This window comes from Nyctereutes procyonoides, unplaced genomic scaffold (assembly GCF_905146905.1).
Source record: "Nyctereutes procyonoides isolate TBG_1078 unplaced genomic scaffold, NYPRO_anot_genome, whole genome shotgun sequence".
NCBI lineage: Eukaryota > Metazoa > Chordata > Mammalia > Carnivora > Canidae > Nyctereutes > Nyctereutes procyonoides.
In genome coordinates, this window is record NW_026575126.1 from 27860056 (window position 1) to 27885571 (window position 25516).

At 36.4% G+C, this 25516-nt stretch overlaps 1 protein-coding gene across 2 annotated transcripts in view; it reads right to left on the reverse strand.

The window, feature by feature from the left end:
• SASS6 (SAS-6 centriolar assembly protein) overlaps positions 1–25394 on the reverse strand; it is a 40281-nt gene extending 14887 nt beyond the window's left edge. For both annotated transcript variants that reach the window (XM_055339778.1, XM_055339777.1), the window contains exons 1-14: positions 25213–25394; positions 19503–19563; positions 17474–17553; positions 17017–17121; positions 15730–15901; positions 14764–14829; positions 13806–13925; positions 9932–10123; positions 4963–5157; positions 4765–4854; positions 4510–4689; positions 3898–3979; positions 2837–2973; positions 625–753 (exon numbers count right to left, since the gene is read on the reverse strand). In XM_055339778.1, the coding sequence (XP_055195753.1) occupies positions 625–753; positions 2837–2973; positions 3898–3979; positions 4510–4689; positions 4765–4854; positions 4963–5157; positions 9932–10123; positions 13806–13925; positions 14764–14829; positions 15730–15901; positions 17017–17121; positions 17474–17553; positions 19503–19563; positions 25213–25277 (1674 nt within the window). In that variant the 5' untranslated portion in view covers positions 25278–25394. The remainder of the gene's footprint in view (positions 1–624; positions 754–2836; positions 2974–3897; positions 3980–4509; positions 4690–4764; positions 4855–4962; positions 5158–9931; positions 10124–13805; positions 13926–14763; positions 14830–15729; positions 15902–17016; positions 17122–17473; positions 17554–19502; positions 19564–25212) is intronic.
• Between the last annotated feature and the right edge of the window lie 122 nt (positions 25395–25516).

A 25516-nucleotide genomic window follows, 5' to 3' on the forward strand; every position in this document is an offset into this window, starting at 1 on the left:
TAAAATCTTAAAAAAAAAAAAATCAGTGGCTGGTCTGGGTGAATTATTGTGAAAATAAAATTATAATACATGTGAAAACAATATATAAACCTAAGACATTAAGTACTAACAATGATGATGAAGAACTCAAGTGGGTAGAAAAAAATCTCAGCAAATATCACATTGGAGGAAATGCTAGTTCTATGCTATTTAAGAAAATGTTGCCAGAACTAAGATGTGGCAACATCTTAGAATATGCTATAAGTCTACCTTATCACACCTTAAAGTCCTGGCAGTAAAATCCAAAAATGTCACCATAGCTAATACATCAGCAGTATGAAGTCAGTAATTCTAGTTAGGTTTGAGAATTGTAATAGAGAATGAATAAAAATGGAAAACGGTTCAACAGGGATAAATAAAATTTAAGGAGAGTAATGTCCAGCTTTTTATAAATTATAGTGACTCAAGAAATACCATATAGTACAGGTAGTATTTCCTATAAGCATAAACTAGATATTCTGGAATATATTTATCTATTACCTAATACTTAGCAACTGACCAAAACACTAATAAATCTTTAAAAGAAAAAATTTGTTACTAGCTTGCTATATTTCCTCCCAAAAAAGTATTAGGTAATTTGTCTACCTTTGGTCCTGAAATTGGGTGGTTGGTATTTTTGGCAGATACAGGATGAGGAAAGTTACTCTGGAATGCATATGCAGAGGAGATAGGATAACCAATCCCAAAAGTTGGGTAAGTCAGTCTACCATCAACCTAAAAATAAAAACATAAAAAGGTTAAGGATGAGTTATTAGTTCTAAATAGTATTTACTGATCTATGAGACACTGTTATAATACTTAAAAACGCTATCTTTAGAGGCCAATTTTATCATGACAACACAAAACTCTGCTTTAATAATAAATAATAGCATGAGGCTAGGATATCTAAGCTTTCTTAAGGAGTGGCCTTGCAAGCTTAACAAAATGAACCACTGGACCTGTCTTTGAAATGACTTCAAATGACCTCTCTGAATTACCTTGGTTCCCTATAGATCTTCCATTCCTGAAAATGGGATGGGGGGGGGAGGGTGGAGTCATAGATCAATAAGCCAATCAGATATAAAATAAAAATAATTTTCTGCCAGAATGAGAACAAGGTATGTGTTCTTAAATGGACTGATTCTGACAGTAATTTGCTTTGCCACTAATTTTCAAATATAGTGACAACACCATTAACTAAGGTCATGAAAAAACAAAAAACAAAAAAAAAATAAGGTCATGAAAAGAGTTTATAAGAGAACTGAAACACAAACCTTAAGAAGCAACTGTATAAGATCACTGGCTACACAACAAAAACACCTTTTACATAGCTATTTATCATCAATTAAGAAGGTTAAGATTCAAATTTTTTCAATCCAGTACTAGGTACTTCTTTCCACACCTTTTTCCAACTTAGCAAAAATCTATTCTTTTTAAACATCAAGTCAATCTAATTTATAAATACAGTTAGGTATTTGCATTTTAAATCCTCTGCCAATGCTCTCCAACAAATGACTACCAGAACATGTCTATATGTGTACACCCTGGGTTTACTGCTCCTTGCAAACAATGGAGACTGCATACTGTGGGAAATCTAGTAAGAGGGGGTGTGACAGTATGTAGGTGTTAAAAGGGACTTTATTAGACTTATGTGTTAGGTGTTTCAAGGAACAGTTTAATAAAGTGTGGCCTTATTGTGGTTCAGATGCTATCTGGAAATGGGGATAACTGTATGACTCAGTATCTGAAATAAATCTTATTAGGTAAGTATTAATGCATTGAGGCCAAAACCATAGTTGGTAAAGAAGGTAGTTGGTAAAGAAGGAGCAGTAAATCATGTTAGCCAAGACAGGAGAATGTTTGCCCATTTTGTGGTTTGGCAATGTTCCTTTTTTTTTTTTTAATTGTGTTCAGACATGATTATGATGTGATCCTGTTTTTGTCTTGATCTGTCACAGTCACAGAGTGGCCTTGCCTGATGTTGATATTCTGTGAAATTATTTATGTTCAACAGGAGAGCCCCAAGACCTAGTTGTGAGTGCTAGGCTAGCTCTCCTAGCAACACCGGGGCCTTGGTGATAGTACCAAGCCAGCTCCCAGATGTAAGGAGTTGTTCTTCTTTTTCTCCCGATTTCTTGCAAGGAAAAAGCAAGAGACCTGGTCCTGGGAGCTAAAAACCTTAAATCTTATAACTACTTCCTTCTAGAAACTGGAGCTGACAGACTGATAAAAGGACATTTCTTTCTCTTTTCTCTTAAAATTAGAATTCAGTTTAGGCTCCTTCTATCATAGTTTCAACTTGAGCTCAAACTCTGTTCTCCCTTCTTAAGGTCCCCAGAATACTCCCTTCTTTAGCACATTTGGCATTACTTATTACTGAATGATTTCTATATCCAATTTTTAAAAGTGCACCCTTGGGTAGCCCGGGTGGCCCAGCGGTTTAGCACCGCCTTCAGCCCAGGGCCTGATCCTGGAGATCCGGGATCAAGTCCCACATCAGGCTCCCTGCATGGAGCCTGATTCTCCCTCTGCTTCACTCTCTCTCTCTCTATCTCTGTGTCTCTCATGAATAAATAACATCTTTAAAAAAATAAATAAAAATAAATAAAAATAAATTTTAAAAAAAGTGCACCCTTGAAATATAGCCTCTTTATTAAGAGCAAGTTTACCTATATATCTCACTTCCAGGTGGGACTTAACCTTTATCTCAGTGCTAATCAATATCTAGTCATATTAGTCATGGAGACTTCCTTAGTCAGGCAATATTTTTATTTTAGGTAATTTATTAAGACCACTCACATCTTGATTTAAATCTTACCACATTAGAGTTAGAAGAAATTCCACTTCTAATTGTGTTACTGCTAGAATGCACAGGTGGAGTGGTAGAAGGTCCCAATACATCTTGTTTTCTCACTAGCTGATTTTCATTTAGTTCTTTATTTAACCATGTGATTACTTAAATAAAAGAACAAAACAAGGTAAAGAATTTTGACTTTTTAATTTTCTAATAACTTTAAACACTTAAAAGTTATATTGAGATCTTCTTAAGTCTTTCAGAATACCTTTTATCACAGGAAAATATAGGTTCACCTAAATGCTTATCATTAAAGAAAAGACTCTTAGCAATCACCACATATATAGAACTCTTTATTACTATGAGAAGTACATATTTCTGCTAGTCTTGGATCTCTTTGAAGGCTTTCACTTCTAGAACAATATCTTACATTTTATTTGAAGTTCATACTCTTGTCTGATAACCAATACTAAAAACTGAGAAAATGTGAGGATCCCTGGGTGGCTCAGTGGTTTAGCACCTGCCTTTGGCCCAGGGCGTGATCCTGGAGTCCCAGGGATTGAGTCCCGTGTTGGGCTCCCTGAGTCCCCAGGGACTGAGTCCCGTGTCGGGCTCCCTGCATGGTGCCTGCTTTTCCCTCTGCCTGTGTCTCTGCCTCTCTCTCTCTCTGTCTCTCATGAATAAATAAATAAAATTAAAAAAAAAAAAACCTGAGAAAATGTTAAAGCTTAATCTTGTATTTCAGTTTCAAATAATTCATGTTATTACTATTAGATAAATATAACAATTAAAATAAGGAGTAGTGAAGACCTTTAACATGAAGAATTTAAATTACAATCAATATTTTCAACACTTAATTTGGGTTACTGAGACATTTAATACGGTTTTTGTTATAATGATAACTGCTTTACAGGGCAGCTGATATACAAGTTACTATAGGAAAGACATGAAGACAATGTAATTAAAACAAATTATTTGGCTGTAGCACTATCTTGATTTACCTAGACTTTTATGAACTCAAATAAAATTTTCAGATGAATAGAACAATTATAAATCTCATTTACATAAAAAGGTAAAATACTTACACTTCTCATTATTTTTTAGAAGCTGTTTGCTTTCTTCAAGCTTTTGAACAGTAGCTTCTAACTGTTCTTGTAATTTGCATACCTGAAATATCAATCCTCTCTTATTAGTATAATAAAGGCTAAATAAAAACTAAGGAATGTATCTCTATTAATTAAATACCATTAACTATTAAATAGATAAATGAATTATAATTCACCTGCATAACACCCGTATATGTACGTATATATAATAAACACTCAAGGTATCTAAGTCATGATAACTAACTTTTCAAATTGAAATAGGTTAACTTGGGCAGCCCAGGTGGTTCAGCGGTTTAGCGCCGCCTTCAGCCCACGGCGTGATCCTGCGGACCGGGGATCGAGTCCCAAGTCAGGCTCCCTGCATGGAGCCTGCTTCTCCTCCCTCTGCCTGTATCTCTGCCTCTCTCTGTTTCTCAAATAAATAAAATCTAAAAAGAAATAGGTTAACTTGTGCTGAAGCTAGTTATGTTCTTTTGGGGGGATAAAAAAGCCAAAGCTGTTCTCTAATATAACACAGTTTTTTAAAAACCTGAGAAAATTTGTTATACTCTAGAAGTAGTCACACACGCAAAAATATAGAATATTCACTACCTCTTGCTCTTTAATTCGGAGAGCCTGTCCAACATCTTGTAATTCCTTTTGTTCCTTTTGTAATTTGTCTTCCTTCTCAGCCAAGAGTTTCTCTTGTTGAACAGTTACTGTATTCTTCAGTTTTAATTTACCCATTAAAGTTTTCAGATCCCCCTGTAACTTCTTGATAATTTCATTTGCCTGTAAAAGAGCTTCATATGTATATCTCTACTTAACCCAATGAAATTTAATATTCTATTATTTTTAAAAACAAACCTTAAGAAGTTCTGCTGATAATGATTTTATTGTAGCTTCAAGTTTTCCTAGCTGTACTTGATTTTTCTCACCATTCTCTTCTAAAGCCACCTGATACATATTTTTTAAAACAAAAATAATTAATAGGATGTTTGTGTTTAAAAAAAGGATCACTTGTAAATGTGACCAACAATTTGTTTAAAAAATGTTTAAATAGACCTTTTGTTCCTGGATTGTATCAAATGCTTCTTTTGTTCTTAAAACAAGCTGGTCCTTATCCTTGATTTCCTGTTCTAAAACAGCCACTTTTGTTTGTAGCTGATTAATATGCTTTTCTTTTTCATGGCATTCGGCATCTAGTGTAGAATTCTCTCTTCGCAAAGAGAGGACTTCTTGCTTAGCCCGCTGGAGTTCCTAGAGGAAGAAAAAAAATGATGCAGTATGAAAAAGAGAAGTTAGCTGCTCTGGTTATTTATAATTAGACATAAAATATTTAAGAAGCCTTTCAAAGTTCTAGTACTGTTTTTTTATTTAATATAGCTTTTACTTAAGATTTATTTATTTTAGATTTTTAAAGATTTTATTTATTATAGAGAGAGTGAGCAGGAAAAGGAAAAAAGGGAGAGAGAATCCTTAAGTCAACTCCCTATTGACTATGAAGCCCGTCTCAGAGCTCCATCCCCTGAGATCATGAACCACCCTGAAATCAAGAGGCGGCCACTTAACCAATAGAGCCACCCCAGCACTCCTCCATATAGCTTTTATTTTATTTATTTTATTTATTTTATTTTATTATTTTATTTTATATTTATTTTATTTTATTATTTTTTTATTTTATTTATGAGAGATACACAGAGAGAGGCAGAGACACAGGCAGAGGGAGAAACAGGTTCCATGCAGGGAACCCCATGTGGGACTCTAACCCGGGTCTCCAGGATCATGCACTGGGCTGAAGTCAGCGCTAAACCACTGAGCCACCCAGGCTGCCCTTAAAGGGTAAAAATTAGAGACAGATTTTGGCTCTAACATAAGGAATAGATTTTTAACAATTTGAACTCTTAAAAAATGGAATAGCATTCTTAAGGATTAGTGAGTTCATTCCTATTTGGACCTATCTAAGCAGGTAATAAATGACTTTGTGCCAGAGATGAAGAGAAACTTTTACACTAGACCAGATAATTTCTACAGTCCCTTCCACTTTTAAGGATTCTTAAGATTCTCTAATTTTAGGTTCATGGGCTCAATAAGAATTATAATCATTATAATATTTCCCAATGATTCATGAAGCCTGTTTCTTCATAGTGAAGGATCCAGATACATGTGGTGATTTAATACAACATATACAAAAATTGGTCTGAAAAATCTAGTACTGATTTTTTTTAAAGGATACAGAAGTCCCTCTAAGGTTGTATGTAACTTGTAGACTTGAAATATGATTGTAAAATACACTAATATCTAATTCAATGACAACAAGGAAAATAATCTTGATTTATGAATAAATTACTGCAACTTTTAAAAACTAGTAACAAGGATTTTTTGGTACCTTGAAATTTACACTTAAAAAAAAACACTTAGGTAATAAATGCCCATTATAATAGAATTTCAAGAACATAAAATAAAAAGCCCTATCATTCTACCATGTAAGCAGTGGTTCTCAAGCTAGTATGCATATTGAAATCACCAAGAAAACTTTAAAACTATTGATGCCTGGTTCCATCTTATTTAGGACACCTGGGTGGCTCAGCAGTTGAGCATCTGCCTTTGGCTCAGGGTATGATCCCAGAGTCCTGGGATCAAGTTCTACATTGGGCTTTCTACATGGAACCTGCTTCTCCCTCTGCCTATGTCTCTGCCTCTCTCTTTCTCTCTCTGTCTCTCATGAATAAACAAATAAAATCTTTTAAAATAAAGTCTTATTTATAGTTAGTATGAGGTAGAGCATGGGCAGTAGAACTCTGTAATGGATTCTAAGGGTAGCCAAGGGTGGCTGCCACAATCTGCTGTTAACATTTTGCTCTGTTTATATGCATTGATTTTTTTTTTTAAAGTACTCATACTGTGCAGTTTTATAATCAACCTTCATACATATTACGATCTTTCCATGTCAACAAATATGTTAACACTTCTGGATTTGCTCTTAGTTCACTCTTTAAAACAAAAGTAAGCAAATATAATTGTGATTTAAAAACAGATTCTTTGGGGGACGCCTAGGTGGCTCAGAGGTTGTGTTCGCCTTTGGCTCAGAGTGTAATCCTGAGATCTGGGATCGAGTCCCACATCAGGCTCCTTGCAGGGAGCTTGCTTTTCCCTCTGCCTGTGTCTGTTTATCTAATGAATAAATAAATTAAAATCTTAAAAAAAGAAAAAAACACTTTAAAAAATCTAAGACAGGTCACTTCCCAATTAGCTAATACCATCTAAATACTGCCAAGGATACACAACTCGAGGATATAGTATTTCTAGATAATTTTCATCTTTAACAAAACTTTACAAAATAATTTTATAGTATTATGCCACAACATAATACTTTGATTTCAGAAGCAAATTCTAGTATCAGACAGAGTTGAATACAAATCAAGGTTCTTCGGTGTAACCTTGGGAATTATTTAACCTCCCTGAATCTTAGTTCCCTCATTTTTAAAACAGAAATAACAAACACTTCATAAATTACTTCACTTAATTTCCATAAAAACTCTAATGCAAATTGCTTAGCATAATGCCTGGCACACAATAAATAATAAATGGCAGCAATTATTTTTAGGGCACTAATGCCTAAAAGGTATAATTTACCATGATTAGGTAACAATACTCAGAGGTTTAAAAAAAAAAAGTTCCCAGTGCAACGACATGGAGTTTGAGTGAAATAACTCAGTTGGAGAAAGACAAAAACTGTATGATTTCACTCATAAGTGGAATTTAAGACACAAAACAAATGAGCAAAGGGGAAAAAAGGAGGAAGAAAGAAAGAGAACAAGTGAGCCAAGAAACAGGCTCTTAACTATTGAGAACAAATTGATGGTTACCAGAGGGGAGGTGGGTGGGAAGATGAGTGAAATAGATGATGGCAATTAATGAGGACTGCACTTGTGATGAGCACAGGGTGTTGTATAAAGTACTGAATCACTATATTGTACACCTGAAACTAATGTAACACTGAATGTTGACTATACTACAATTAAAAAAAACAAAGGGGTTCCCAGGACTGATCATGTTCAAGTCATCTGCAAATCTTGAAAGAAAGATTTTGATTAGACATTAACGAGGGTACATGATGAGATGAGCACTGGGTGTTATACTTTATGTTAGCAAGTTGATTTAAATAAAAAAAAATTTTTTTTAAGATTTTATTTATTTATTCATGATAGACATAGAGAGAGAGGCAGAGATACAGGCAGAGGGAGAAGCAGGCTCCATGACGGGAGCTGAACATGGGACTCGATCCCGGGACTCCAGGATTGCCCCCCTGGGCCAAAGGCAGGCGCTAAACTGCTGAGCCACCCAGGGATCCCCAGAATTTTTTTTTTAAAGAAATAATTTGGGATGCCTGGGTGTGGCTCAGTGGTCGAGCGTCTGCCTTCCACTCAAGTTGTGATCCCGGAGTCCTGGGATCGAGTCCCACATTGGGATCCCTGCATGGAGCCTGCTTCTCCCTCTGCCTCTGCCTCTGCCTCTCTGTCTCTCATGAATAAATAAATAAAATCTTAAAAAAAAATTTTTAAAGAAATATTTTGATGAAATTATATAAAGCCCACATAATGGAGCACAGTATTTATAAACTGGCCAATTTCAGGGCGAAGATAAAAGAAGTCATGACTATCCAATGTACAAGGCAGATTACAATATTTTACGAACTGGTATGAAAGGTCAAGGGAGCAGGGAGGATGCACTACTGGCGCAGAATACTGAAGATCTGAACATAAAATCATCAAGCTTTCTACTCAGGGCAGCCTGGGTAGCTAAGTGGTTTAGCACCGCCTTCAGCCCAAGGTGTGATCCTGGGGACCAGGGATCAAGTCCCATGTCGGGCTCCCTACGTGGAGCCTGCTTCTCCCTCTGCCTGTATCTGTGCCTCTCTCTCAATCTGTGTCTCTCATAAGTAAATAAAATCTTTAAAAAAAATTTTTAAATAAATAAATAAAATCATCAAGCTTTAGAGTTGGTGAAATGGAGTGGGGAAGTCTCATGAGCTCAAATAACACTGATTTTTTATTTAAATATGATAGACTTAACAAAATCTACGTTTTCTGATTAATTCATGACAATAATGTATAATGCTAGGAAGGAGCTTATCATCATAGCCAAAGCATCAACAATGTGTCACAGAGCAAGATTTTCTAAATGTCTCTGTTGCCTAAAAGAATAAAGGAGTACTAAAGATAAGCAAATAAGAGGATTCTAATCCTTGTTCTTCCATTTACTGGCTATGAAACCTCGGGCAAGTTTCTTAAACTATCTGTGTCCTACTTCACCATCTGCAAAATGGGGATAACAGTACCTTCTTTAAAATAATTATAAGAATTAAATGGATTAATACCTGTAAAGCAGTTAAACAGCACCTGTCACATAGCGTGTGTTCAGTATGCCTTAGCTACCAGCATTACTAATATCATTATTATTAGACACATTATTCATATAGTTGTTGGACGTGTTAAGTAGGCTGAAAGAACCAGGCCTGTCAACACTGAATACATTGAGCCATTGACACTGCGCAGATATTAAAAGTACACTGAGGGCAGCCCTGGTGGCTCAGCAGTTTAGCACCAGCCTTCAGCCCGGGGTGTAATCCTAGAGGCCCAGGATCGAGTCCCACTGTCAGGCTCCCTGCATGGAGCCTGCTTCTCCCTCTGCCTATGTCTCTGCCTCTCTCTGTGTGTGCTTCTCATGAATAAATAAATAAAATCTTAAAAAAAGTACACCGAAAAATCTAAAGGTTATGTCAACGAGCTACTCTTCAAGACCCTAACTAAAAATATCTAAGTTGACCACAGTTCTGTTCTGAATTATCCCTTTTCATCAAATTTTAGATTCTCAATTTTTTTGCAACATCTGATCACCCTAATAACACCAAAACATCCTTGCAAAGCATCAGAGAAACAGCCTGGATACAAATAATAAAGTCACCAAATTTAAATGTTATTTTAAATTGGGGTGGGGGGGTGGGGGGGAGAACAAACACAACGTTCAATACCTCTTCTACACCAGACAGTTTTGTTTTCAGTTCTCTGATGGTAGAGTCTCCTTTATATTTCCTTTCCGTTAGGTCTTTATTAGTTGCTTCTAACTCAGATAATTTGTTTTGTAGTTGCTGGATATTTCGTTGATGGAGGATTTCTAAATCTTTTTTCTGTTGTTCATGCTGCTGTTGGTACTGTACCTGTGCCTATTATATAATAAAAGTATAGTACCAAAATTGAAAACAAACACAAATACAGGAAGATTTGAAGAAAAATAAATCTTATTCTTATATATAATTATAAAAATTTCCTGTTTCAAAGAGGATCTATTTTCAATTACGGATTTCATGAAGGAGAAAGGTCAACAAAGGTACATTTACTATTTTGATCTTGTTCTTAATTTCTTTATTTTTAAAGTTTTTATTTATTTATTCATGACAGACAGAAAGAGAGAGAGAGGCAAAGACAGGCTCCATGCAGGAAGCCCAATGTGGGACTTGGTCTCAGGACTTCCGGATCATGTCCTCATCCGAAGGCAGACACTCAACCGCTGAGCCACTCAGGCATCCCGATAAATAAAATCTTAAAAAAAAAGACTGAAAATGTAATGTGGGAAGAAAATACTGCTGGAGCAATCAAGAAGAAAAAAGAGTAAACTGGTAAAGATGTTAATGTAACTGCTGAAGATGGTAATCAAATACATTGAAGGCAATAAAGGCAGTAAAAATAAAGGACTGGTTTTATCCCAGTGATCATTGTAATTTGGAGTTTTTGTTTAAAAAATAGAGAGGGACGCCTGGGTGGCTAAATGGTTGAGCAACTGCCTTTAGCTCAGGGCATGATCTTGGGGTTCCAGGATGGAGTCCTGCATCAGGCTCCCCACAGGGAGCCTGCTTCTCCTTCTGCCTTCTCTGTCTCTCGCGAATAAATAAATAAAATCTTAAAAAAAGAAAGAAATGCATTGTTAAAAATTAAAAAAGGAAGTATGAGGGCTAGGACTACAACATTTACATTTTCTACTCTGGTCACTGCAGGTAATTCTGATGCACACTGAAATTTTAAAATCACTGCCTACAGGGTGCCTGGGTGGCATTGGACTCTTGATTTCAGCTAAGGTCATGATCTCAGGGTCATGAGAGTGAGCCCTGCATCAGGTTCTGCACTGGACATGGAGCCTGCGTAAGATTCTTTCTCCCTTTCCTTTAGCCTCTCCTACCATCCCACCTCCACACATGTGCAAGTTCACTCTTTAAAAAAATTAATTAAAATCTATTATTTATTACATTAGATAAAGGTGGAAAAATGACATGATTATTTAATTAAATCCCCAAAAATCACTCATCTGACTTAGCACTCTTTGGATTAACTCTCAGGATGCAAAACAAACATCATTCCTAAAGATCAGACATTTTAGGTTATTTACCAAAAAAAGAATGAAACAAGGAAAGGAATCCACTACAATTTAGCATTTTTCTGTACAAGAAGAAAAAATGGTATTAATCTTAAAAAAACAAATTATCATTTTATACATATCTACCTGAAAAACTAAGAAAATCAGCTCTAAAACTATTAGAATCTGTAAAGATAATGTACAATTAACAAGTATGATATTAATGCATATCAGCAATAATCAGAAAATTACTGTAGTGGTGGGACATAGGTGGTCCAATTCATTGCACAAAAAGCTATAAAATCTCTAGGTAAACAAATTTTAATTAGAACTGTAAAAAAAATAAAAATAAATAAAAAAAAGAGAAGATGGAGGGAAATAAAGAACAAACTATAAGCCTGTTTTAAATAAGATCTAAATAAATGAAAAGATATTCTCGCTACTGGTTAGAAAATCCCAAAGATATTAGTTCTCCCTAACACTCCAGAAACAAGGTCAAACATACAAAGAAATTTAGTATATATTAAAGGTTGCATTTTAAATCAGTGGAATATATGGTATTGGAACAAATGACTGACTTTATGTCAAAAAAAAATCTCATGCTGTATTCTATAAAAATATAACCCAAACAGATTAAAAAGTCAAATATAACAACAAAAAACCCAAAGTATTAAAAGAAAATACTAAAGGAATAGCTTTCATAACCTTAGGGTGGCAGAGGCCTTCCAAACATGAAATGAAACTTTAAACCATAAAAGCAGAATGACAGATTTGATGACATTCAAATAAAAAGAACCATATAGGGCAAAAGGCAATAGTAAAAGGCAAAGACAAACTGGGAGAAAATGTTTATATACATAATAAAGATATAATATCCCTACTTTATACTATGGAGAAATGAAAAGGTAAGCCACAGACAGAAAATATTCACTATGCATGTATCTGATAAAGGATTCATGTCAAGGGACGCCTGAGTGGCTCAGGGGTTGAGCATCTGACATTAGCACAGGGCGTAATCCCAGGGTCCAGGGTCGTGTCCTGCATCGGGCTCCCTGTGGGGAGCCTGCTTCTCCCTCTGCCTATGTCTCTGCCTCTCTTTCTGTCTCTCATGAATAAATAAAATCTTAAAAAAAAAAAAGGATTCATGTCCAGAATATACAAAAAATTCCTATAAATCCATAGACAAAATATTAATAGTCCAACTTAAAAATAGGCTAAAGATGCAAACAGGCAAGAGAATTCTTGAACTTCACATGAGAATATCCAAGTGGTCAAGATGCATACTATGAGGGATTATCATACCCCTCAGAATGGCGGTGTAAACTGGTATTCCACTTTAAAGACTATTATCAACAATAGCCAAACTATGGAAAGAGAGTAAAAGTCCACTAGCTAATAAAGATGTGGCATATATACACAATGGACTATTACTCAGCCATCAAAAAGAACAAGCTCTTGCCATTTACAATGATGTAGATGGAGCTAGAGTATATTATGCTAAGCAAAGTAAGTCAGAGAAAGACAAATACCGTATGATTTCACTTGTATGTGGAATTTCAGAAAGAAAACAAATGGACAAAGAAAAAAAAAGAAAAATCAATAGACAATTATAGAAAACAAACAGATGGGGGGAAGGAAAAGAAGTGAAACAGGTGATGGATATTAAAGAGTACCCTTATGAAGATAAACACTGAGTAATGTATATTACTGAATTACTACATTGTACACCTAAAACTAACACTGTATGTTAACTATAGAAGAATTAAAGTTAAAAACTTAATAAAAATGGGGAAAAAAAGAATATGGGGAAATAAGTACTGTTCATATACTATCTTTTAGATTCCATTTGAGACAAACTTTCTGCCTGGCAAATTTGCAATATCCATTAATATCTTATATAGTAGGAATATTGCTGTCTCACTTCTAGAGACAAAGAATGTTCATTATAGTATTATTCGCATTAGCCAAAATACTGAAGTATTTAAATGTCCATCAGTTGGGTAAGTAGTTAATTTATGTTATATATGCAAATACAGAACACTATGCAGCCACTAAAAAGGAATATCTGAACTGTTGTACAATGAACCATGCTGTCATGTTAAGTGAAAAAAGTTACAATCAAAAAAAAAAAAGGGGGGGGTGGGGCCAAAAAAAAAGAAAAAAGTTACAATCAATATATACAGTAGGACTTCATTAGCATAATATAAAACCAAAACCTACTATATGTGTACAAATATATAATTTACATAACTCTAAATGTATAAGTATAAATATTTATAAAAGACACATTATTTACATACAAAGAAAAAAATCTGGAAAAACACATACCAAAATATTTATAAATTACCTCCAGGTAATAAAACTTTTAATGAGAAACAATTTTTAACAGACTCCTGTAATGTTTGAACATATCACAGCAAGCATATATTACTTTTCAAACTAACATAATGACTAACAGCAACAACAAAATAACTTTCTATTTTCTTTAATGTTCATACCTGCAAGGCCTTTTCTTTCTCATTTGTCAGTTCCTGGGAATGCTTATTTGACAATGCAGCTGTGTGTGATGCCCATTCATTCTGTAACTTATCTAATTCTTGGATTTTTTCGGATAATGTCTGTATTAGAGTTCAATACAAAATATTAAGACAGATTTGTGAATGTTATTAACTAGAACACAGCAGTATTTACAAAAGATATTAAAGAAAAGGAACAAGAGCTTTCTGAAACATACTCAAAGCCTTTTCCTACACAGATTTTTTAATTTGAGGAAATCAAGATTGGAATAAAAGAATTTTAGAGCTAACATGGCCCAGAAGTCAAGCCTTACTATTTTTAACCTTTAAGTTAAATCTGGCTCTTCACCACCCAATCCTCCCCTCTGACATTAAGAAAGCAAGCAACCCCAGGTAGAGCAAGTCCATCATATGGGGTGGTTCACTTATACACATAAAACCTAGTAACATAGGTTTCCTTGATGGGCTATGTTTTGCAGGATAATTTCTACCTGAAGCCATGCCACTTATCGGATACCTCGGTCTTCAGTTTCAAGGACTAGGGGCAAAAAGGTAGTAGCTATGACTGAAATGACAATAAGCCTATTAGAATAATTCATAACACATATGGAAGGGAAAGATTTAGAAGATACTAACTGAAAAGTCATTTTAGACAGGAGTGAGGTGCATAAAGGCAAAGAACATGCGGTAGGTACTATATATTATTTAATAAAGACCTGGAAGGAATATGTCATATAATGAAGGTAACAGAAATGTTTGGATGGATTAACTATCAGAGAAAGCATCAGATTAAGATAATTTACTGAAAGAAGAAAAGGCAAAAAGGAGAGGGAATTAAAAAGTAACATGCTTTAATAAACAAAAGCTTGGATAGGATTCAAGAAGCAAGTCAGAACCAGTGTTTGGAGAACTTACAAAGACAAAATGAAATCTGGATTACCTTTTGTGTGAAATTCAGTTGCCTAGTAACATCATCTAGTGATTGCATCAATGATAATTTTTCTTCCTATTTATAAAAATATAAAATCACAGCTTATAATTTAATCATCTGTAGCTGTGCTACTCAAAGGATAGCATCAGCATCACCCTGAGACTTTGTTAAAATGCAGAATTTCGGGTTCCACTTCAGACCTTCTGACTCACAACCTAAATGAGCAAGATCCCTAGAGGATCTGTGTACCATTAAATTTTGAGATGCACTCACTAATCTATAGCACATGACTAAAAAGATTTTTAGAAAACTATGAAGAGGCAACCCAATGTTGTTTTCTTTCTCCATATACCTTCTAAAATTAAAGAGCACTTAGTAATTTTCAAGAAACTTTTATATCTTTTTCCTCATTTGAGATAGTTGTAAGAGGGTAGTAGATATTTCCATACTTATCTACCAGCTGATGAAACCATGATACCAACAGTTTAAGTGACCTGCCCCAGATTATAGAAAATTAATAAAAACCATGGGACCTAGTTTTTCAATTTTTAGCCTAGTTCTATCCCCACTGTATCTTGATCAAATGGAAGAAAAAAAATGACAAAATAAAAATAAATTTCTTACATATTATAGAAACTTGCTAGACATCTTTAAAAATACTTTATTCTGAAAAACAAAAGTTAATAGCAATATAGCTCTTGAGTGACTTATCGGAGACTTTTGGTACTTATTTTTAAAAGAGTAAGAATTTGGGATCCCTGGGTGGCACAGCGGTTTAGCGCCTGCCTTTGGCCCAGGGCGCGATCCTGGAGACCCAGGATCGAATCCCATGTCGGGCTCCCGATGCATGGAGCCTGCTTCTCCCTCTGCCTATGTCTCTGCCCCTCTCTCTCTCTGTGTGACTATCATAAATAAATAAAAATTTAATAAAAATAAATAAAAATAAAAATAAAAGAGTAAGAATTTAAATCTTACCTTGCTACATTTCAAACAGCCGGCCAGAAACTTCTTTATTTCTACATCATTTCCAGGTAAAAGTTTTAGTGAGAGGTGTGTCAGATGCTTAAAAGGATTTGTCTCTACCACATTTAAAAAGGCAGGTGAGTTATCCAAAATAGGTGCTGGAGAAACTAACTGTAACAAAAACCTTTGAAAAGAAAGTGTCACAATGTATTAACATTTACAAGATAGTGAAATTCTCCCATTGAATCATATACTCCAGGGAATCATCAATGATTAGAAAAATCAGGAAAGGGGTCATATTATAATCATCGGGTCAATATAAAAGGACTCCCAAAGGTAAAACTGGATAAAACTAAAATTGAAAAACTGAGCAAGAAACTTAAAAAAAGACTCACTGAAACATAGTGAATACAAATGTTTATGAGTTCACAATGAAAGATGAAGTAAAAAATTAAAAACAAACCAAAAACCTATTGGAAGCACGAAAGTAACTAAAATACTCTAAAAATTGACAATTTTTTTTAAATTGACAATTTAAAAGAATTAAGCCTTTATCCTTTCCTGTGTGAATTTTCAGAGTAATCAAATAGCCCAAACTAATGAGGAAAAGTTCTTCTTTATTAAAGAATTAAACCTAATAAATATAAAAAGAATGACAGAATTAGAAATGCACTTTATAGTTCCTAACAAAATAACTGGTTCAAACAACAAACTGAGGGCAGCCCCGGTGATTCAGTGGTTTAGCGTTGCCTTTGGCCCAGGGGCATGCTCCTGAAGACCTGGGATCGAGTCCCACATCAGGCTCCCTGCATGGAGCCTGCTTCTCCCTCTGCCTGTGTCTCTGCCCGCCCTGCCCCCCACCCATGAATAAATAAATAAAATCTTTAAAAAAATTTAAAAAAAAACAATCTGATGAAACCAAAAGATAAAAGGTAAACTAACTTCACAATGATCAGGCTTTAGCATCACACAAACATGAATATACACACACAAACACAAAATCTTATTCTTTTTACTCATCATAAAATCAAAAAATTCATCATAAAATCATATACTTGATGCTGTTAAATATTTCAGAGAGTTTTAATGACCATGTCAAAACATGAAAATTAAGAGGTAAATATTCTGATCTTAACCATGATTCCTTAAAATTTGATATTTAATAGAGCCCTAAACTCCCGTTTTAAAAATTTAAAAATACTTCTAACATATTAGAAAATATTTTCCCATCAATTTGTCTTATAAACAAGAATTTGTCTTGAGAGAATTTTAATGATGTAGTGCTCTCATGAGACTTACCTTGGAATTTCTTTGGCATGTTCTTGAGTACACTGCTGAAGGAGATCTATAAATTTTTGTGGGAAAGCTAAGAAGTCTACCAGAAGGCCTTGCTGGAATTTTAAACTATACAGAAGAAAAGAGATTTTTTAAAATTTAATTAGTATCTTTAATTATAATCAAACCCTGAAATATTCTTTTTTTATTTAATGAATACCCATTATAATCAAGAACTAGAGAACTTTGTTTTTATAGAATTTATTCAATGGGAGGGAAAAGATCGCTATAATTCACTAAAGCTCCAAATTTCTGAGCTGTTTTAAGCAGAACTCTGAGCTATATTATACCATAAACAGTCCAGTGTTCTCAAAACATCCACATGTTCCTAATAGGCTGATTTCAAAGAGAATAGTATCCATACATTAACAAAACGTACTTATTTCTTAGATCGAATATAAAACAGAATAAATTTAGTTACCTCTGAAAATCTTCCTCAGATATAACAAGGTTATATAGAAAAAATGGATCCATTTCATCAGTCAGACGGATAACTAAATCCTAAAAGAAAGATTGTTATATTTTAAGTTTTCAAAACATCAGGCTTTTAGAGTAATTTCTTCCTTCTCAGAAGTGAAATTATCCAATAACAACAATGTACCACCATTATACTTCAGATAACTTTGTTCTCCGGTGCTGCTGGGTTTTCATTAGTCTTTAAGAGACTTAAAAATCTTACACACGAGTAGATACTCTGCTCCTTGAAGCCCATGTGGGGGTTTATAAAAAGTAAATGCTAGGAGTTGAAAGCTGAGGAATACTCTCTTATTAGAGGCTTAGGAAAATTGAGACCCAGTCCTTGCTAGACTAAAATCTGCAAATGACAAAAATATTCTAACAGTGACCATCTGATACTCAACTACATTTTCAGTTTCCCACAATTAGTTGCCTGATATTTCAAAAGTGGCAATATATCAGCTGAAATGACAAGCAATCATCTATCCTAAAAAAGGAGCATTTGTGTCTAAGACAGAGGACGGGTATCAAGTAACATGTTGCCAGGGCTTCTTCCTAAGGGCCTATTCTCTCCTACTCCAGGTGGCCGCTGGCATGGAACCCCATCTGTTTCAATTTCATGTGAAGCGAGCATCTTTCATAAAGACCACTTTCCACATAAATTTGCAGTATGGCAGGCATCACAGCAGCTAAAGCTGACAGAGAAATTATGTACTCTAGAGAACACTGAGGCAAAGAAAGCAGCCACAGGAACAAGATGATGGAGGCTTAATGAAGAACTAATAAGTACTCAAGCTAAGAATAAGCTCCCCTTTGAAATAAAATCTACTCATGGCTACTGAGGAACTGCTAGGGTCCTAGAAAAATCTAAACCTACTTATGGGTAGAGTTAGAAAATAAAAAGGTACAGCAGGCCCAAGGAATAACATTTAGAAATAGAACACATAATCTGTACTCCAGAAAATGAGTAATCTAGGTATTTGCTTTGCCTTAGAAAATCCTGTTCTTAAAACACCTTCTACTATCAGATTTTTTATAGCATCTTAGGGTGGATTTCAAGAAGTACCTCAGTAGCAGGTCCTTGAATACTATGTTTAGGGAAAGCTGGGACTCAGAGAAAACAGAGGCTGTATTTTTTCATCATCTTTTCTGCATCCATATCACTGCTACTGACTCATTCTTTTGAAGAAATCATAAAGGAGGGATCCCTGGGTGGCTCAGTGGTTTAGCGCCTGCCTTCCGCCCAGGGTATGATCCTGGAGTCCAGGGATCGAGTCCCACATCGGGCTCCCTGCACAGAGCCTGCTTCTCCCTCTGCCTGTGTCTCTGCCTCTGCTCCCCCCTCTCTCATGAATAAATAAATCTTTAAAAAAAAATCATACAGGACTGATGCTTCAAATGCCTCCCTGCCAAAGGCAAAGATTCAAAAATACCTCCCTGCAGTGCTTCAATTCATTCTATCCTCACACATACAACATGAAATGTCATTTCTACAGGGTAGCAATACATATTCTATCAATCTGTAAGTGCAATGGGCAAACCTACCCCCAGTTCTTTCAATTCCCAATTCTTCCTGTATGCTTTAGGAATAGATGATATGGGGGCACTGGGTGGCTCAGGTGGTTGGGTATCTGCCTCTTGATTGCAGCTCAGCTCATGATCTCAGGGTCAGGAGGTCAAACCCCGAGATGGGCTCTGAGCTCAGTGCAGAGTCTACTTGAGATTCTCTCTCCCAACCTCGCCCTCTTTCCCTCCCCCTACTCTGACACACATGCGCTCACTCGCTCTCTAATAAATAAATAAAATCTTAAAAAAGGAACCTTCTAGTCATCATCTTAGTAGACTCTACCACCCTACATTTGCAAGTTACAAACGGCTCAAAGTTGAGTATAACAAAAAGTTTTACATTCTTAAAGAACAAAAATAATTATATAGTACAGAAATTATATTTTCTTTAAAAAGAAAAAATTATTTCAAAAGAAATTAATACCAACCTTTCTGTGAACTGGATTGGAAACTGATTGTAGTTCAATGCTCACTCTAACAGTTATTCTCCTGTATGAAAAGATATACCCAACTGTCAGAAACCTTCACGTGGAATGGCACCGTCATTTATATTAGCTGAAGTTTTCTGTCTCAAGCTGCAAGATCTTCCACAAGTGTTCCCTAATTATGAACAGATATGTGGGAAGCATACTGAATTTGAGGTTTCTTCCACTAGTAAATAAACAGGTTTTTAACCAAAGACTGTATTTTCCTCTCCTATAAAATGGGGTTGTTGTGAGAATTAAATGAGATAAACAATGTGGAATTCCCATTACTAGCCTGGAATATAACCTACTGCCCTGATCCTAAAACAGCATCTATGTAATGGTAAGCCACACAAACTATCAATTTAATAACTACTTTCCACATTAAAAAAATTACCAACACAAATGATCAAACTGATTTATGAGAGATTCTATTTGAAAAACTTAAAATGAGGGATGCCTGGGTGGCTCAGCGGTTGAACATCTGCCTTTGGCTCTGGTTGTGATTCCACGGTCCCGGGATCGAGTCCCACATTGGGCTCCCTGCTTCTGCCTCTGTCTCTGTCTCTCTCTCATGAATAATAAAAAAAAATTTTTTTAATGAAAAACTTAAAATGTGAGGCCGTATTGGAATACGTGGAATGTTTATAATAAAAAAAAATAAGATAACATATTCCCCTCCCTTATGCATTCACAAAATCCACCAACTACATCTGCTCAATATACTCCCTATGCAATATATCCACGAAAGTACTGTCAACAGCTTATTATCTCCAAAAGAAACCATAGCTTTCCACATTCTCTACTGCATCTTAAGAGAGTTCCATATCAGACAGAAGCATATAAAAGATGCTCATAACAATTAATCAAACTGAGCAAATATATCTAAACAACTGAGGGAATAAAGGAGAGTGTGGTAAGAAAACATCTCTGCACACATGTTCTATATTCTGATAGAATTAATAAAAGGCCTTTCTCTGATGTGTAGGAAACAAAAATAAACAAATAGACTTTGTTCCATTTTAACCTCTTCCAAAAATGTGTTTTAAATTTTTCCCACATTTTGCTACTCATCTACTACAGAAGTAAAAAGTATTGAACTAGCAGCTGAGTCTTGATAGAAAAATTGGGTAATAGTTGACCAAGGCTAGATTTAATCATCCAGATTTTTTTATGCTCCAACTTACAACTTTTATAATGGCTTAGAATATGTCATTGTAGTTAAATTCCCTATTGAACACATGATCAGATTCTAAATCTCAGTATGACGAGGTTATTATATGATAAGGTTACCATAACTTCTGTTATCTGAAAAGGAACAAGCAGCACTGGCAAATACCCCAGATAGGAAGAATGATTTTTAAACAAGAGAATGTTTTGTTTCTATTTTTCTATTATCTGGTACAATATATGTGAAACAGATTAGACTTCTACTCTAATTCTACTTAAGTGTTTTTTTGGGGGGAAAAATTTACAATTTCCTAATTTGTAAGGTAAGTGAATTGAGTCAGGTTTGTGAGAGGCTTTTCAGATCTACAATGTCATTATGTTTGGCTTTTGTCTTTTGAAGTTTTTCTAAAACATACTGCCATGACACTGCAATAAATAACCTTTTTTTTAATAAACAACTTTTTTATGGTGATAGACACTTTCAAAAGTCTTGTCATACTTGATAAATTTGTTTTTTAAAAAAAATCAAGAAGTCATTTAATATTCTTTAGATAGCACTAGAAGAATCACTATATATTTTAGAAGCATATTAATGATATTGTTGCATATATTCCAAATGTCTATAATGTATTAGCTTTGGGAGATAAAAGGAGGAGGAAAGACCCATAGATTAAACTCCCCCCAACCCTGTCCCCAAAGTATCTTGTAGAAAAGCCTGAGTTTTCGGGAAATATAGTTTCTGAAATCACAATCTTATTTTCTCCATTTTAATGGTTGTCGTGGCAACAATATAAAACAAATCAATAAAAACCCATAGAAAATGCTATTTCTCAAAATAAATGTCATACTCTGAACAATGCATTAATTCTCGTAACACCCTCCCTATAAGTAAGTTTTGGCATTAGCAGAACTGGATTCTGGCCCACCTCTGCCTCCTAGAAGCTGTGACCTGAACCTCTCAATTCAAACAAATAACAGCTACTCTAAACCAGGTAATATGCTGGATGCTAGGGATATAAACAGAAATAAACATGGTCCATGTCCTCAAATTCAGATTAGATTAAGCAACTACTCCAACTTGCTTCCGATTGTATTTAATGCTTTAAGAAAAGGAAGGGAAGGGCTACTAACACCGAGCACCTACACTCCTGAGTACCTACATGGTGCTTTACATAGATCATTTAACAATAATCTAAGTAAATGAGTGTCTAATTAAGGAAGACAGAGGTTCTTATAAAGAACCTGAGGTGCACAGTTACAAGCTTAAAGTCACCTTACAGAACTCAAATTAGAACTCAGATCTTTCACCTACATTATGCTATCTAATAAATGAATAAGGGCAATTAATTTCAACTCAGGCAACTTTGAAAAGGTCCTTATAGAGAAGGGATTTACACAGATCTTGAAGGTTATGAAAGAAAAAGCATTTGAAGCAGGGAGAAGAGCAGGATTAAAGGTCTGGTATTGAGAAGAGTATCAGGTACATTCAAAGGATAAGTAGTCTTGTGTGACTAGTACATGGGGAGAAGAACTTACAAAACAAAAATGAAAAAGCAGGTTGGTGTCAATCATGGGCTTAAAATTCTGCATTACTTCCCTCCAGAGTTTTCTGAGTTATCTTCCACTGAAGTATCTTCTTCTTTATGACTTTAATTTTTTGATGTCACTTCATGCATTAATCACACATTAATAATAACTAATGTTTAGTGAATGCTTATTATGCTTCAGGCACTGTTCTCAGTACTTTGTATGTACTGAGCTCATTTCGTGCTCCTAATAATCCCATAAGATTGGAAATTTTAACATCATCAATTTAATGATGAGACACAGAGAAAAAAAGATTGTATAAAATCAGTCAATAAGTGACATTTATTGGATTTAAACCCAGATAATCTAGCTCCAGAGCCTGAACCCTTAACCTGTGCTATGCTGTCTCTCCAAAGTAGATGTTTGTTTCTTCTATTAAAGTGTGAGTTCCAGGGCGCCTGGGTAACTCAACTGGTTAAGCGTCTGTCTTTGCCTCAGGTCATGATCCCAGGGTCCTGGGTGCTGAACCCACATCTGGCTCCCTGCTCAGCAAGGAGCCTGCTGCTCCCCCTGCTTGTGTGCTCTGTGTCAAAGAAAAAAATAAAAATCTTAAAATAAATAAATAAAATAAAATGTGAGGTCCTTGAGGCCCAGAATGAATAGTGTTTTTGTTGTTGTTGGGAGGCAGGGGAATAAAGAGAGAGGACATTAGATAATCTCAGCATGTAGGACAATTCCTGGTACACAGTAGGTATTCATAAATATTCGTTGAGTTGAACTAGCCTTGATTATTTAACTAAAGTCTGGATTGCTTTCTCTATGAGTCAATGGCCAACATATTTTCGGTACAGGGCCAGACAGTAAATACTTCAGGCTTTGCAGGCCATAAGGTCTGTCACAATTATCCATGTCTGCCCTTATAGCAGGAAAGCAGCCAGACAATTCTTAAATGAGAACCACCGTGTTGCAATAAAAACTTTATTTAAAAATCAAGCGGAAGGCCACCTGGCCCATGGGCTTGTTTGCTGATCCCTGCTAGAGGTGATAGAAATATATCAAAGGTCTCTAAACAAGAGGAGTAAAAAGGTTGATAACATGTTTTAACATGCTGTGATGACAATATAACAAAATGGAGAAGAGCTAGGAGTTCCAATACTGGAATCAGAAATGATGCTCCCCCCTTTATATTTCTATAATTATTCTGGAACAGTACTGTCCAACAGAGGTACAATGGAGGCCACAAATATGAACGACATATGCGATTTTAAATTTTCTAGAAACTGGGCAGCCCCTGTAGCAGAGCGGTTTAGCGCTGCCTTCAGCCTGGGGTGTAATCCTGGAGACCCGGGATCTAGTCCCACGACGGGCTTCCTGTATGAAGCCTGCTTCTCCCTCTGCCTGTGTCTCCGCCCCTCTGTCTCTATGAATAAATAAAATCTTTAAAAAAAATTGTTTTTCTAGAAACTACAGTAAAAAAAGGAACAGCAAATTTTAATATTTTCTTATATATCCAATGTTAAATATAAAGATCTCCAATGTTTATGACATACAGAATATATATTATGTCCAACATATTCAAAATATTCAAAATAGTGTCATCTTTACAATCAACATATAAAAATTGAGGTATTTTATATCCTTTTTCATAGTAAGTCTTCAAAACTCAATGTATATTTCACTCTTACAGCACATCAATTCGGATTAGCTCCATTTTTGTTTTTTAAGATTTTATTTATTTATTCATGAGAGACACAGAGAGAGAGACACAGAGACACAGGCAGAGGGAGAAGCAGGCTCCGTGCAGGGAGCCCGACGTGGGACTCGATTCCGGGTCTCCAGGATCAGGCCCTGGGCTGAAGGCGGCGCTAAACCGCTGGGCCACCCGGGGATCCCCTCAAAGGTCCAGCAGCCGGATTACTGGACAGAAGAAGAAAATGACCAATTCAAACACCCTCCGCTCCCTCCACACGCAGCTTCTAGTTCGGGTATCACCTCACGGCCTGGCCCCGCGGATTGCTGTTAGACCTAATTCTGAGCTAGATGCCAGCTTCCCGTTCCTCAATGAAGCAATGTCTTCATTTCCAACGTCACATTTCCACACCATTTAGTTCTCACAGACATTTTCAGTCGTGCCCCTCATGACCGTGTGCGCAGGCACCTTATGTCGGTTTTACGAATGAGGAAACGTGCGGGGAGCAGTTGGCTACTGAGCGGCGGGACGGAAAAAAGTCGCAACCCCCCGACTTCCACTCCAGTCGTGAAGCGCCAACAGCACCAGCACCTTGGTCAAAGCCGGAGCTCTGCGTTTCCCTGGGAGCCGGGCCCTTACTCGTCGTCGCGCGGCCCGCGAACTCCGCGCAAGCCCCGGGCCCAGCAGGGTTCTGCCAGGACACAGGATTTGTTAAATGAACGAAATTCCTAATTTCCTCTAGTGTTTTTAGTCCGTTAAACGTAACTTATTTTTAGTAACTAATGTAAAGAAAAGGCACAACGCTATAAAAAAAAATTTTTTTTTCCCCGAAGCTTAAACCTACTTCCAGTATAATTCGAACAAGAGCGGAAGAGGGGCTGGGTGGGAGCCAAGGCCAGAGTTTTAGCGCCCGCCCCGCCGTGAACTCGCGGTGTGCCCTCACGTAAATTATCTCACTTCTACGGACAAAATCAACTTTCTCTGTCAAAAAGGCAGAGTAGAACTATAGTCTCCACGATTCAGTTCAGAACCAAGTTTTGGGTTCTTTTTTTTTTTTTTTTTTTTCATGAACTTGATGCGGGCCAGCTTTCCATTTCCTCACACCCTCCCTCCTGTGCCCTCAGCAACCGCCACCTTGCGGGGAGAGGTCACTGTAGGTTCCAGAGGGGCCTCCGCGCGTGTCGGGGGCCGCCGCGCCCACTGGCCAGAGCCGCCATCTTCTCCCCCCACCCCCCTTGGCCCGACCCCAACCGCCACCCGCGGGCGCCGGGTAATGCGGAACCTCACCTCTCCTCGCAGTCTTTGCATTTCACCTGCAGCGGGACCGGCTCTTGGAACAGAACCTGGCTCATGTTGGACCGCGGCCCCTGCCAGAAAGCAGAAAAGTCCAGCAGGCCCGGCCCACGGAACCAGCCTAAAGGAGTCCGGGTGCTGCTAAAATTTGAGTTTGGCGCTCGGCTTCCGCTGAGGAGGCGGGGAAACAGAAACGGAGGGAAGGCGGAGGGGGGGGGGGGAGATTTGGACCTCGTCCGCCACCATCCGTTTCTTCCGGTCTTGCAAACGATGGTTGCGGGGGCAGTTCCGGGTATTA